This window comes from Oreochromis aureus, linkage group 5 (assembly GCF_013358895.1).
Source record: "Oreochromis aureus strain Israel breed Guangdong linkage group 5, ZZ_aureus, whole genome shotgun sequence".
Taxonomy (NCBI): Eukaryota; Metazoa; Chordata; class Actinopteri; order Cichliformes; family Cichlidae; genus Oreochromis; species Oreochromis aureus.
Genome location: NC_052946.1, coordinates 5,777,217 through 5,791,692, shown reverse-complemented (window position 1 = coordinate 5,791,692; position 14,476 = coordinate 5,777,217). Strand labels below are relative to the sequence as shown.

Genomic DNA, 14,476 nt, shown 5'->3' with positions numbered 1-14,476 from the left:
ATACTTCAGCAACACTGAACAAGGACAGGCAAGATGTCAGAGCAAATTGAGGACAGAGGAGAGTATCAATTTCAAGAGCCAAAATCACTTTTGTCTCCAGATAATATTCATTAACCAGGACATAAACATAAGCTCTTGGCTCAAATGATCACATGGGAACTATTAAAAACACAGTTGTGAAATTCTCACCTGTCTATTCACAGAAGAGTGTACTTGTCACTGTATGCACTTTTCTTTAGTGAATCTACTGTGAAAAGCTGCTCTCTAACAACAGGCTGTGCAAATTATGAAGGGTAGTGGTGTCTCCTACTAAACTGCTACTAGAAAGTACCTACAGGGCATATTTTCTCCATTCACTGGTTTAGGAATGAGGAGTTTGGTAAAATATGGGGTCATACTTTGGAACCATGTAAGGAAAGACACAAAGGGAGGGGAACAGGCTTCAGAGGACACTTCCGGCTGGTGCAAATAGGAAACTACAAAAATACATACACCCATAGTGAGTTATTTACATACACAAAATAAATGTCTCCTAGCACATTGGATACACTGAAGCAAATATAATTTCTTCACAAGCTAAAATATCATGCACAGTTTACTAAGGCAACTTCAAAAAACTGGTGTGAAAGTCAGCTGTTAACACTGTAAGGAATGTTACCCCCACAACGAGAAGACACGGGCACTGTAGCGAGGCGAGTCTATCCACTTTCCAGGTTTATGTTCACAACAGAGTCAGATTTTATCGTAGCTTCAGTGGTTGTTACATGACGGCAGAGGTACTGCAAATGAGCAGTGTAACGCTATGCCTACAACTTCAAGACCGTTATGTGATACAAGTAAACCATAGCTGCCACACTGGGGCCTAAGAAAGTCAGAGGTAATATCACAATACATCCGATTCCATTCTGTTCAATAACAACAGCTAAGGTATATACATGTAGATGCCGCAATGCTTACTTCTGTTCATTGGACCATTGTGTCAACACACCTGCCATATTGTTCATGAAGAGCTGAACCTCCAGTTGTAACTATGGGACAGAGGCTCATACTCAATTAAAAATGACCATGAGTGAATTTTAACATGATTTTGGATAGGATAATGTGATGTGGGATTCAGAGTTATATTTAATCTGTGGGTTTCCCTATAAGAATATTTTAATAACAAAATATCTTATGTTGTTGTTAGCAACCCTAATATTATAACGCTTAAAGTTAACTTTCCAATTCTACAGTTGCTTTTCATAAACTTGAGCAGTAAAAATCAACTGTCAAATGCAACTCACACCATTTAAACCCATTTACTGTGTAAGTAAACTGTGACTGCATTTCAGATTAGTGCCGTGCTGAATCCTTGGTCAGATAAGCGAGAATGCAAAGATGCAGCTCACAAGACTGAAAGCAGCACCTACAAGTATATATTCATTACAAAGCCAAGAGAGCATCAACGCCTTCTGCAACACACAGTGAACACAAAAACTGAACATGGTTTGACCACTACATGCTAAAACTGCCATGCAACCCTGCACCGTTCACTGAGGGCTCAGTTTTGCCCATAACGATCAAGTATGTGTTAAACAGACTGAGTATAGAGTATTTAGCAATAATATTATATCAGTCTTTAATTCTCTCATTTAATATCTGTGTGCCTAAAACGTGCTATTTTGAAAGATGGCCTTCCAGACTAAACTTTTAGCTATTAGCATAATTACAAATGTCAGTGGGATTTGGAATAAATTTTTAGCTAGCTGGGATAGCTAACCATCACTAGCTAATGCACATTATGCATAGCTCGTCACATTATGCAAAGTAATGAATGACCATGAAGCGTTACTGAGTGTTTTTCTGTGAGCCGCATAATGTTTTTGCTTCATCAGTTCACCAACACTTTGCAAATGCATACAGGTCCGTTATTGAGCAAGTGCCTAGCAGCACCCAGAGTTATATCTAATGTTACAGTTTTTTAAAATTTGAGGTTAGCAAAGCAAAGGGGCTTAAAAAACATGATATGAACTTCTTCTATGACAATTAAATATTAACTATATATTTACACAATGTTTAAACAAATTATATCACAAAATCAGATAATCCAAGTAACAGAAAAAAATGTGACTATTCTCTTTGGTTTCTGGTCAGCCTTTTCTGTGGGTAGTGGTGGTGTATAAGTTTTAACCCTGTCCTCAAACTACAAATCCCTGTGAATCACTGTTGAGCTGAGAGAAGAATTAGGATTCATAAGGGTCCTTGGTTGCCAAACTGTGTCTTTAAGCTACATATCAGTGTTAGACCATATGTTTTGTAAGATAAAACCAGAAAAATAATTTAGAAACCAACTGACTTGGAACAAACTCAACACATAATGCAATACTTGCATTTCTGTTTGGGCAAAGACACGCATACCTGCAACTGTATCCATTGTTCCAGTTGTGATAGCAGCTACTTTGAATGGCTAGAACCCTGGGTGTGCTCTGAACACTATGTAAAGCAGGCCTGTGTAAAGGTGTGCAGTATAGCATAGCAGAGCGTTTCATTTAGTTCTCCGTTTCTTCTTAGGCTGAAATGCATGTGTGTGTCAGGAGGATGAATCTCTGGTGTGTCCAGTTACATCACGGCAGCATGTTCGGTGTAGCTGATTGTGCAAATGTGTGCAAATATGTATGAATACAGAAGGTATTTCAAGTGCAATACAAGTTTGTCTCCAGAAACTCTGTGTGCCTCCACAGTCAGCTGCCATGGAAATGACTGCGTGTTTGTCCGTGCAGGTGAACATGCTGTGAATGTGCTGAGCTGCGATGGCCTTGGTGTTGTGATCTGAAAAGGCAGTTCCTCGCCGTCTTCTGCTTTGCGTGCGTCTCTCTTCATCCTCTCCACGACCTCTAGAAGATGCTTTGTCTTCGGTTCTTTCCTCGACCTGTAATTGAAGTTGACGCTTGTAGTTGGCATTGACTAATTCAAACAAATGAAAGCAATTTTTAAAAGAAAGAATGACTCATGTTTTTTTCCTTAAAGGAGTCTCTCAAACTAACATTAATTAGTTTGATGAAAGAGTAGTAGAAATATCTCACAATAGCTGAGCCTACTTTCCAATAAAAGAAAAGGAAAGGAAAAAGTAGAGAGGTCTTTATTACTTTTACTTGTCCTTCAGTTCCCCTGAGAGTTTTTGGAGTGGCAATTTTATTGTATTAGAATAAACAAACATGGCATGCTGGCATCTCAAAGTGCTTTGCTAATTAACAAAGTACATGTGCAGACATTTCAGCATTTCAAGAACAAAGTTGTTTTTTTAGGCTCAGATAAATTAACAATGAAGGAAATTTTTCTATCTTGTGACCAATATGAAGAAAACAAAGACTGAATGTTATAAATGTTATTTATGTGTACAACAAGTGGCCAGAGTTTGCACTGAGGTCAGATCCCTTACCTAAAGGCTGGAATACTGAGCTGCGGTGTCCTGGGTCCTTCTGGAGCTGCACCTCTCTGAGAGAAAACACTGAAGCAGCTGTAACACAGGTGGAGAACAAGGTATGCAAAAAAACTTAGCACAAAGCAAGTAAGGACACTTTTGTTTGGTCAGTTATTCCTTTGCTCTACAGTAATAGTTCTTAGCAATAAATCGTATACAACTGGAAAGACTGTTTGTTGCCCTAGAAATGGTGCCACATTTGTAAGGAATGAGCTACTCAACCCATGGGTTGAGCAGCTCATGGGTTGAGCAGCAGAGTAGAGCACTGAATGTGGGCTGCTCCCATTAAACCTTGCTAAAGCTTCTCTGCCAATACCAAACAGCTTATTCTGCTTTTGGGTCTTTGGTGTTGTTTACTGGATTGACAATTTGATGTATTCATTTAACAAACAAGGCCTTCAGTAGCATGTGGAGGAACCATACACAGTTGAGACAGGCTGCCACCCTTCATGCTGATCCCCAGCTTGGTCACATATTTTTGTGGGATGGCGTCCCATTTTTCATCCAGTATTTGTCACAAGTCACACCTAAGCTGTCCAGATCACACACCAATTGACCTCTGTGCAGGGCACGCTTGCCAATTTTTCATTGATTTCTACTAAAACTACTATGGATGAAGTACTGAATACTTTGTTTATTTATTTGTTTGTTTGTTTGGTGGGGAGGATTGTTTTGTTTTTTTCAGATGGAAAAAAATGAAGATGCATTGAAGATGAAAGTGTGGACCAGACAAGTGCAGAAGGTGGGGACTCAACATAGGACACATCAACAAAGCACTCAGCAAGAGGCAAAGTGCAATGGAAAGAGTATCAGTGGAAGAAGAAAAACTTCCAGATTTTGAGATGTTGAATTTGTGGAATGTAGTGAGGATGACTCAGAAGACAGACTTGTCTCAGCACCATACATGCATTTTGTAAATTATGTGAATACGAAATGCTACAGGAAACAACAATAACGGAACAAACAAACCTGTGTAGTGTGTGGAAAGAAAAAAGTCTTTAAACATAATTCCTAAGGAAACTGAGCAAATTCTGGGTATGTACATGCACATGGGATAAGTACAGCTGCCCAGTGTACGAGCCTGTTGGGAGATGAAGACAAAGCGCTTTGCTGTTTGTGAAGTGATGTGTTGAGACTGATTCCTGAAAGTGCTGATGCCAATTCACTTTTAGATGAAATCATGGTGAAAATCAGGGGGGAATCACATTTACGCATCTAACATGCCAGGTCAGAAAATCCAGACCAAATAAATCTGATATTGGTTCTACTGGAGATGCTGTGTAAAAATGGCCTCAGTTCTTCTAGCAGGAAAAATAAAATCACCTTTACATCCCTTTTACAGATGGAACACTTGAAAGACAGAGGAATCTAAAACATAACATGTATAGTTTGGATGAGCAGAGTAAAAGACTGCAACACAATGGATGAGAGAGATTTGAAGAAAACGGGAAGAGGCTCTTTGGACATCAGAGAAAACCAGGACAACACCATCACACACTGAAAAGTCTTCAGCTAATCCAAAATGCTGCAGCAAGAGTCCTGACAGGGACTAGAAAGAGAGAGCAGATTTCTCCTGTTTTGGCTTCCCTTCACTGGCTTCAATTCAATTCAATTCAATTCAATTTTATTTATATAGCGCCAAATCACAACAAAAGTCGCCTCAAGGCGCTTTATATTGTACAGTAGATAGCACAATAATAAATACAGAGAAAAACCCAACAATCATATGACCCCCTATGAGCAAGCACTTTGGCGACAGTGGGAAGGAAAAACTCCCTTTAACAGGAAGAAACCTCCGGCAGAACCAGGCTCAGGGAGGCGGCCATCTGCTGCGACCGGTTGGGGTGAAAGAAGGAAAACAGGATGAAAGACATGCTGTGGAAGAGAGACAGAGATTAATAACAGATATGATTCGATGCAGAGAGGTCTATTAGCACATAGTGAGTGAGAAAGGTGACTGGAAGGAAAAACTCAATGCATCATGGGAATCCCCGGCAGCCACGTCTATTGCAGCATAACTAAGGGAGGATTCAGGGTCACCTGGTCCAGCCCTAACTATATGCTTTAGCAAAAGGAAAGTTTTAAGCCTAATCTTGAAAGTAGAGATAGTGTCTGTCTCCCGAATCCAAACTGGAAGTTGGTTCCACAGAAAGAGGGCCTGAAAACTGAAGGCTCTGCCTCCCATTCTACTTTTAAATACTCTAGGAACAACAAGTAGGCCTGCAGTGCAAGAGCGAAGTGCTCTAATAGGGTGATATGGTACTACCAGGTCATTAAGATAAGATGGGGCCTGATTATTTAAGACCTTGTATGTGAGGAGCAGGATTTTGAAATCAATTCTGGATTTAACAGGAAGCCAATGAAGGAAGCCAAAACAGGAGAAATATGCTCTCTCTTTCTAGTCCCTGTCAGTACTCTTGCTGCAGCATTTTGGATTAGCTGAAGGCTTCTCAGCGAGTTTTAGGACTTCCTGATAATAGTGAATTACAGTAGTCCAGCCTGGAAGTAATAAATGCATGAACTAGTTTTTCAGCATCACTCTGAGACAGGATATTTCTAATTTTAGAGATGTTGCGCAAATGGAAGAAAGCAGTCTTACATATTTGTTTAATATGTGCATTGAAGGACATGTCCTGGTCAAAAATGACTCAAGGTTTCTCACAGTGTTACTGGAGGCCAAGGTAATGCCATCCAGAGTAAGAATCTGCTTAGATACCATATTTCTAAGATTTTCAGGGCCGAGTACAATAACCTCAGTTTTATCTGAATTAAGAAGCAGAAAGTTAGCGGCCATCCAGGTCTTTATGTCTTTAAGACATTCCTGCAGTTTAACTAATTGGTGTGTGTTACCTGGCTTCATGGATAGATAGAGCTGCGTGTCATCTGCATAGCAGTGAAAATTTATGCTATGTCTTCTAATGATGTTGCCTAGGGAAGCATGTATAATGTAAATAGAATTGGTCCTAGCACTGAACCCTGTGGAACACCATAATTGACCTTAGTGTCTGAAGAGGACTCTCCATTTACATGTACAAACTGGAGTCTATTAGATAGATATGATACAAACCACTGCAGTGCAGTACCTGTAATACCTACAGCATGTTCTAATCGCTCTAATAGGATATTATGGTCAACAGTATCGAACGCAGCACTGAGGTCTAGCAGGACAAGCACAGAGATGAGTCCACTGTCAGAGGCCATAAGAAGATCATTTGTAACCTTCACTAAAGCTGTTTCTGTGCTGTGATGAGCTCTGAAACCTGACTGAAACTCTTCAAATAAGCCATTCCTCTGCAGATGATCTGTTAGCTGTTTGACAACTACTCTTTCAAGATTTTTGATATGAAAGGAAGGTTGGAGATTGGCCTATAATTAGCTAAGACAGCTGGGTCTAGAGATGGCTTTTTAAGTAAAGGTTTAACTACAGCCAGCTTGAAGGCCTGTGGTACATAGCCGATTATTAGAGATAGGTTGATCATATTTAAGATCGAAGAATTAATTAATGGCAGGACTTCTTTGAGCAGTTTTGTAGGAATGGGGTCTAAAAGACACGTTGATGGTTTGGAGGAATTAATTATTGAAGTTAACTCAGAAAGATCAATTGGAGAAAAAGAGTCTAACTTAACATCGATGGTACTAAGAGTAGCTGTAGATAATATTACATCTGTGGGATGATTATTGGTAATTTTTCTCTAATGATAAAATTTTATTTGTGAAGAAGTTCATGAAGTCATTACTAGTTAACGTTAAAGGGATGGTTGGCTCAGTAGAGCTCTGACTTTTGTCAGCCTGGCTACAGTGCTGAAGAGAAACCTGGGGTTGTTCTTATTTTCTTCAATCAGTGACGAATAGTAAGATGTTCTGGCTTTGCGGAGGGCTTTCTTATAAAGCAGCAAACTATTTCTCCAGGCTAAATGATGATCCTCTAAATTTGTGACACGCCATTTCCTCTCCAGCTTACGAGTTATCTGCTTTAGGCTACGTGTTTGAGAATTATACCACGGAGTCAGGGACTTTGGATTTGAGGCCTTAGTTTTCACAGGAGCTACAGTATCCAGAGTCGCACGTAGTGAGGAGGTAAAATTATTAACAAGATAATCGACCTCTGTCGGAGTAGCGTTCAGATAGCTGCTCTGCTCTATGTTGGTACAGGGCATTGAAGATGATAACAGTGGGTGGATTATATTCTTAAACTTAGTTACAGCACTTTCAGAAAGACATCTACTTTGATAAAGTCTACTCTCCACTGCTGTGTAATCAATTATTGTAAATGTAAATGTTATCAGGAAATGATCAGACAGCAGAGGGTTTTCAGGAAACACTGTTAAATATTCAGTTTCTATGCCATACGTTAAAACAAGATCTAGAGTGTGATTAAAGTGGTGGGTGGGTTCTTTTACATTTTGAGAGAAGCCAATTGAGTCTAGTAACAGATTAAATGCGATGTTGAGGCTGTCATTTTAGCATCTACATGGATGTTAAAATCACCCACAATAATTATTTTATCTGAGCTGAGCACTAAATCAGATAAAAGTCTGAGAAATCAGAGAGAAACTCTGTGTAAGGCCCAGGTGGACGATAGATGATAACAAGTAAGACTGGTTTCTGAGTTTTACAGCTGGGGTGGACGAGGCTAAGCATCAGGCTTTCAAATGAATTAAAAGTCTGTCTTGGTCTTTCGTTAATTAATAGGCTGGTGTGAAAAATTGCTGCCACACCGCCCCTCGGCCTGTGCTTCGGGATTTCTGGTAGTTAGAATGACTCGGGGTGTTGATTCATTTAAACTAACATACTCATCCTGCTGCAACCAGGTTTCTGTAAGGCAGAGTAAATCGATTTGTTGATCAATTATTAAGTCATGTACTAACAGAGACTTGGAGAGAGAGACCTAATATTTAATAATCCACATTTCACTGTTTTACTCTTTGGTTCAGATGTGGATACTGTATTGTTCTTTCTTTGTGATTTTTTATGTTTAAGTTGTTTATTGCTGGTTTTTAGTTTGTTTTTGTCTTTTTGGGAGCTGACACAGTCTCAATGGAGATGGGTTTTGGGGGTAGCAGGAGGAGAGAAGCTGCAGAGAGGCGTGTAAGACTGCAACTCTGCTTCCTGGTCCCAACTCTGGATAGTCATATTTTGGGGGTTTAATGAATTTGTCCATATTTCTAGAAATGAGAGCTGCTCCATCCAAAGTGGGATGGATGCCGTCTCTCCTAACAAGACCAGGTTTCCTCCAGAAGGTTTGCCAATTATCTATGAAGCCCACATCGTTTCTGGGACACCACTCAGACAGCCAGCAATTTAAGGAGAACATGCGGCTAAACATGTCACTCCTGGTCTGATTGGGGAGGGACCAGAGAAAACTACAGAGTCCGACATTGTTTTTGCAAAGTTACACACCGATTCAATATTGATTTTAGTGACCTCCGATTGGCGTAACCGGGTGTCATTACTGCCGGCGTGAATTATGATCTTACTGTATTTACGTTTACCCTTAGCCAGCAGTTTTAAATTTCCTTCAATGTCGCCTGCTCTGGCCCCTGGAAGACAATTGACTATGGTTGCCGGTGTCTCTAGCTTCACATGTCTGAGAACAGAATCACCAATTACCAGAGTTTGACCCCGGCGGGTGTGTCGCCGAGTGGGGAAAAACAGTTAGACACATGAACAGGTTGGTGGTGTACCTGGGGCTTCAGTTTAAGACTATGCTTCCTCCTCACCGTCACCCAGCCGCCCTCATTCCCCAGCTGCTTGGGGTCTGCGGGGAACAGCTAGCGGGGCCTCACGCTATCTTCGGCTGCACCAGCTACAGGGGCCTGGCTAGCTACGGGTGAATGAAGGGTGCGGCCGAGTCTCCAATTCAGTAATCCTGGCCTCCAGAGCTGCAAATATGCTACATTTATTACAGGTATCATTACTGCTAAAGGAGGCCGAGGAGTAACTAAACATCTGACACAATGAGCAGGAAAGTGCAGGAGGGACAGGTGAAGTAGCCATGGTGCTAACGAGTCGGCTACGAGCTAAGCTAAGCTAGCGAAACAGTAAAGAGACAGTGAGTGAATACTTTGGCTATAAATTAGGTAGTGAGTACACAGAAAGGGTGATTCAGATGAAGCACGTTAAGATTATACTATGAAAAAGGGATGTATCAAAAGATTTAAATTAAATTGCTAAGCAGAAAAGCTACTCAGAAACACCACTGTGTTTGAGCAGGAACAGGAAGTGATACTATACCACAGAGCGAGCGAACACCAAGTGACCTGTTAAATCCAGAATTGAATTCAAAATCCTGCTCCTCACATACAAGGTCTTAAATAATCAGGCCCCATCTTATCTTAATGACCTTGTAGTACCATATCACCCTATTAGAGCACTTCGGTCTCACACTGCAGGCTTACTTGTTGTTCCTAGAGTATTTAAAAGTAGAATGGGAGGGAGAGCCTTCAGTTTTCAGGCCCCTCTTCTGTGGAATCAGCTTCCAGTTTGGATTCGGGAGACAGACACTATCTCTACTTTCAAGATTAGGCTTCAAACTTTCCTTTTTGCTAAAGCATATAGTTAGGGCTGGACCAGGTGACCCTGAATCCTCCCTTAGTTATGCTGCAATAGACGTAGGCTGCCGGGGATTCCCATGATGCATTGAGTTTTTCCTTTCCAGTCACCTTTCTCACTCACTATGTATTAATAGACCTCTCTGCATCGAATCATATCTGTTATTAATCTCTGTCTCTCTTCCACAGCATGTCTTTATCCTGTCTTCCTTCTCTCACTCCAACCGGTCACAGCAGATGGCCCCGCCCCTCCCTGAGCCTGGTTCTGCCGGAGGTTTCTTCCTGTTAAAGGGAGTTTTCCTTCCCACTGTCGCCAAAGTGCTTGCTCATAGGGGTCATATGATTGTTGGGTTTTTCTCTGTATTTATTATTGTGCTATCTACTGTACAATATAAGGCGCCTTGAGGCGACTTTTGTTGTGATTTGGCGCTATATAAATAAAATTGAATTGAATTGAATTGAATTGAATCACTGTGAGATGGTATGAAAACAAAGCTGTGAACCTGTGTTGTTCTTGTGTTTAAGGAAGGAATTCACCTTCTTCATAAACTACCTGCACTTTACAAGTTCAGGTTCAGATCCCAAAGATGGCACATGTATATCTGGTGGCACACCGTTACAGTGGCAGTAATCTGTACAGAAGACCAGAAGAAATTGAAGCCCAGGCAGACACCCAAGCCCCTGTGAAGGTTTTAAGCTGCAGCTGGCATCTCTCTTGACCCAGCGAAGGGCAAAGTCACTTATCCTCTTGAGTAACAGGAGAATTTACTTTTAGGTCCTCCCTTGTCACAAAGGTGTTGCCAGTGCGGGCAGCTTCACATGTTTGATCTGGAGGATTTTCATACTGGATACTGTCTTTCTGATTCAACCCCAAAGGGGGTTTCTGTCTCTGGCTGGAATTTAACAATTGGCCTTTTGCTTGTCAAGCAAATGTTAATCACTATGCTATAAGACAAAGCCAAAGCTGGTCCAAATATATACAAATCTGTTCTCTGTCAAGATGATCCCACACTGCTTCAACTATGTTGAAGAGGTTAATCCATGGATGTCCCCCCAACTGGAACAGGGTCATAATTAGCTAAATTAGCTACACACTGGTCATACACTGCTATGAAAAGACAAACTGACGTGTAGGAAAAGACATTTGTTTCTGAAGAGTGATAATACAGTGGCAGGAAAATATTATTCACACGCAGAGTAAAAATATTCCTGCCTACAGTCATTAGAACAAATATTGAGTTCAGTACTTTAACTTACACACAGTACACAGCACCATCAGCATTCATGCTTTGTTGGATATTGATATACTCTGTATATCAATATCCAACTCTTTCTCTCTCAGTGTGTGTGTGTCTTACTGTCTGCCAAGTTATGAATGTTGTCTCCCAGACTCAGGAAGTAGGGGTGACGTAGAGCCGTTTCAGAGGAGAGTCTGCTCCGGGTGTCATACTGCAATCATGAGGTAAAAAACAGCTCATTGGTGAGCCTGAATATTTAAGTCCTCATAATCAGGTGTGTGGATGTGTGGACCTTTACCAGCAGCAGAGCAGACAGCAGGTCAATCCCTTCTGTGTCCAACCTTAGGGACACAAAGCAACAGTTCAGACTGTATAATGACTTTAGCTGCAGTTTTTGAGAACAATTTCTGAAAAGGACACTAATTGTGCTTTTAAATACACATTACTACTCTAAACAATGAATAACATTTTTATACTGTATTGTATTTTGTGTTTAGAATTGACATAATTAACTTTGAGTTCAGTTAACTATGTAAGAGCTGAAACATGACCCCAACCCCAACATTAGCATATGCTATAATATTTAATAGTTAGGTTTGACAGTTGGGGACAAATAGTTACCATTATCAATGTGATGGCTCAAAAACTATTTACTTTCTTCAAAAATGTTTTGCATCCTTAAAAAAACCCACATACAAGCAAACTGATACCAGCATCAGCAATTATTCTGCATGCATAATTAGCAAATGTTAGCTTGTTTTTTGTGTCAGTGAATAGGCAGTGAACAGAAGATTGTGAGTTTTACCGGGGCACATGGTTGATGAGAGCTTGAGGTCTGTACTGAGGAAAGAGGTAGGACATAAATTCCTCATTACTGCTGATACCAGGCCAGGTCTCCTCTGTCGGAGTGCCTGGTGGGCAAAGAAACAAAAGAAATATTTGATCAGAGCACACTGCCACTTAACATTTTCATACAAATGTTGATCTGATCTATATCTAAATCACGAGCAAGACAAACATTAAGCTCATTGCGTCGTTACTGAATGGACACCAATAAAATAATGGTGCAATGCAAACTACAGTAGAAGATGGAAGGAAATTAAAGGGCACACTTTTGGGGTTCAAGCACAGTTGGGCAAGAAAAATGTTATTAAAAATCTGCAGGAACTAACAAATGGATCAACCCATCTCTGGAAACAGGCTAAATATTGCTAATGATGGCTTGCTCAAAGAAATTGTCAGGGGCTGGGTCTGTGACCGAGCGTTTTGAGTTTATTTTGCATTTTTGATTCCTTATGTTATATTAGAAATATGTTTAGTTCTTTTGTTGTTATTATTAGTTAGGATTTAATTGAGTTTCATTCTAGTTTTTGTTTCATCTATAATTCCTGATTTATAAGTCTTTTGTTGTCCTCTTTGTAGTCTGTCTTGTCCTCAGTGTTTTAATTTTTCAGTTATGCCTGTGTGTTCGTCTCTCACCGTGTTCCATGTTCTAATTGTCAGGCTTGTGTTGTCATGTCTACGTCGCTCCACGTTTCCTGTTTTATTTTGAAGAGTTTAGTGTTTTCATGTTTAATGTGTTTAGTTTTACTTTTCCCAGTGGCGTCATGTTTATTTGTGTCAGCTGTGTCTCCCCAGGTGTTTCTATTTCCCTCATTACCCTCCTGTGTATTTAAGTTCTCTGTCTTCCTCTGTTCAGTGTCGGTGTGTCTGTTTGTCTTTTTTTCTTGTTCCTCTCCTGATTCATGTTCATGTTTTTTGTCACAGTTTTCATAGTTAATCGTAGTTTATCCCAGTATAAGTTTGAGTTTTCCCCTCATTTTGCCTTGTTTTCTGTTTATGATATCCGCCACAATAAATGGTAAAATGGCCTGCATTTGTATAGCGCTTTACTCAGTCCCTAAGGACCCCAAAGCGCTTTACATTCAGTCATTCACACACACGCGATGGCAAGCTACATTGTAGCCACAGCTGCCCTGGGGCGCACTGACAGAGGCGAGGCTGCCGGACACTGGCGCCACCTCTGACCACCACCAGTAGGCAAACATGGGATTAGTATCTTGCCCAAGGATATTTGGCATGCAGCCAGGAGGCAGCCTGGGAGCGAACGACCGACCTTCTGAGTGGTGGTGGACCTGCTCTACCACCTGAGCTACAGCCACCCCTCGCTTTTTGTTACACTTTGTTTTTCTCCCACGTCTGCCTTTTGGGTCTGCTTCTTAAACACACCAGCGATCCCCGCCGTGACAGAGATAACGTTTTTGAGATAGTGTTTCCATTACCTTTATTTTATCCGTAAGAGGTAGGATGCACATTATATGGAATTGTGTGCATCCGGATCAACTGGTGCATTAAGGAGGGGCGAAGGGCATTCGTAAACAACCTACTGACTCTCTTTATGTATTCAAGAATACAGAAGGGTCATCAGGAGGTTAAAATGGTGGTAAAATACAAATGTTAGAATTAAAGTGACAGCTACATCTCAGATAAAAATCTCATACAATGTTGTGCTTTTCAGTGAAAGAGTCTTCACAAATATTCCAGTCCACCTGTCCAGAGGTCCAACCATTCAGAATCATTCAGCAAACATATGACTTTCATTTGGAAACATTTCTTTCTCTTTTCTACATTCTTTATCTGCAATTATTCTGTATCTTTTTTATGTAGCTACCAGAAAAGCAACTACAAAGACATGGCTTAAGTCAGACGCATCGGTCTTTGAGGATTGGTACGATGTTACTTATGGAATCGTTATTATGGGAAGAATTGTCTTCTCTGTGAGACTTCAGGAGAGTAAATTTGAGAAAGTTTAAAAGTTGATAGTTATTATTCAATTTTTACATTTTTTTTCTCTCTATTACCTTTGGTGGGGTTTTTTGTGTGTTTTCACAGGTGATTCTTTTCTGCACTCAGCACATGTTAACATCAGCTCTTCTTCTCAGTTACGTTGAACTTGAAACAAAGTGGATGGAAATCTTTGCTGCCTATGAACACGATGAACTACAAAAAAGCATGGAGCTGCATTTTATCATTTCATTAGAGCATTTTAAAAGGTTACATTTATGTGTGAACATGTATCTTTGTATTACGTAAGTGTGCCTGTCTACATTGTTACATATGATTTGTACAAAGGCCTCTCCTAAAAATGAGCTCATGATCTCAAGGATTAAATAAATGTTTTTAAAATAACAACATGCACAAATGATATTCAGGTCTATACTAACTTA

The 14,476-nt window shown here is 40.4% G+C and overlaps 1 protein-coding gene across 4 annotated transcripts in view; it reads right to left on the bottom strand.

The window, feature by feature from the left end:
• Nucleotides 1-701: 701 nt before the first annotated feature.
• cdk18 (cyclin dependent kinase 18) overlaps nucleotides 702-14,476 on the bottom strand; it is a 57,999-nt gene continuing 44,224 nt past the window's right edge. For all 4 annotated transcript variants that reach the window (XM_031730303.2, XM_039612429.1, XM_039612428.1 and 1 more), the window contains 5 exons: nucleotides 12,055-12,160; nucleotides 11,548-11,590; nucleotides 11,370-11,460; nucleotides 3,419-3,496; nucleotides 702-2,908 (listed from right to left, as the gene is read on the bottom strand). In XM_031730303.2, the coding sequence (XP_031586163.1) occupies nucleotides 2,874-2,908; nucleotides 3,419-3,496; nucleotides 11,370-11,460; nucleotides 11,548-11,590; nucleotides 12,055-12,160 (353 nt within the window). In that variant the 3' untranslated portion in view covers nucleotides 702-2,873. The remainder of the gene's footprint in view (nucleotides 2,909-3,418; nucleotides 3,497-11,369; nucleotides 11,461-11,547; nucleotides 11,591-12,054; nucleotides 12,161-14,476) is intronic.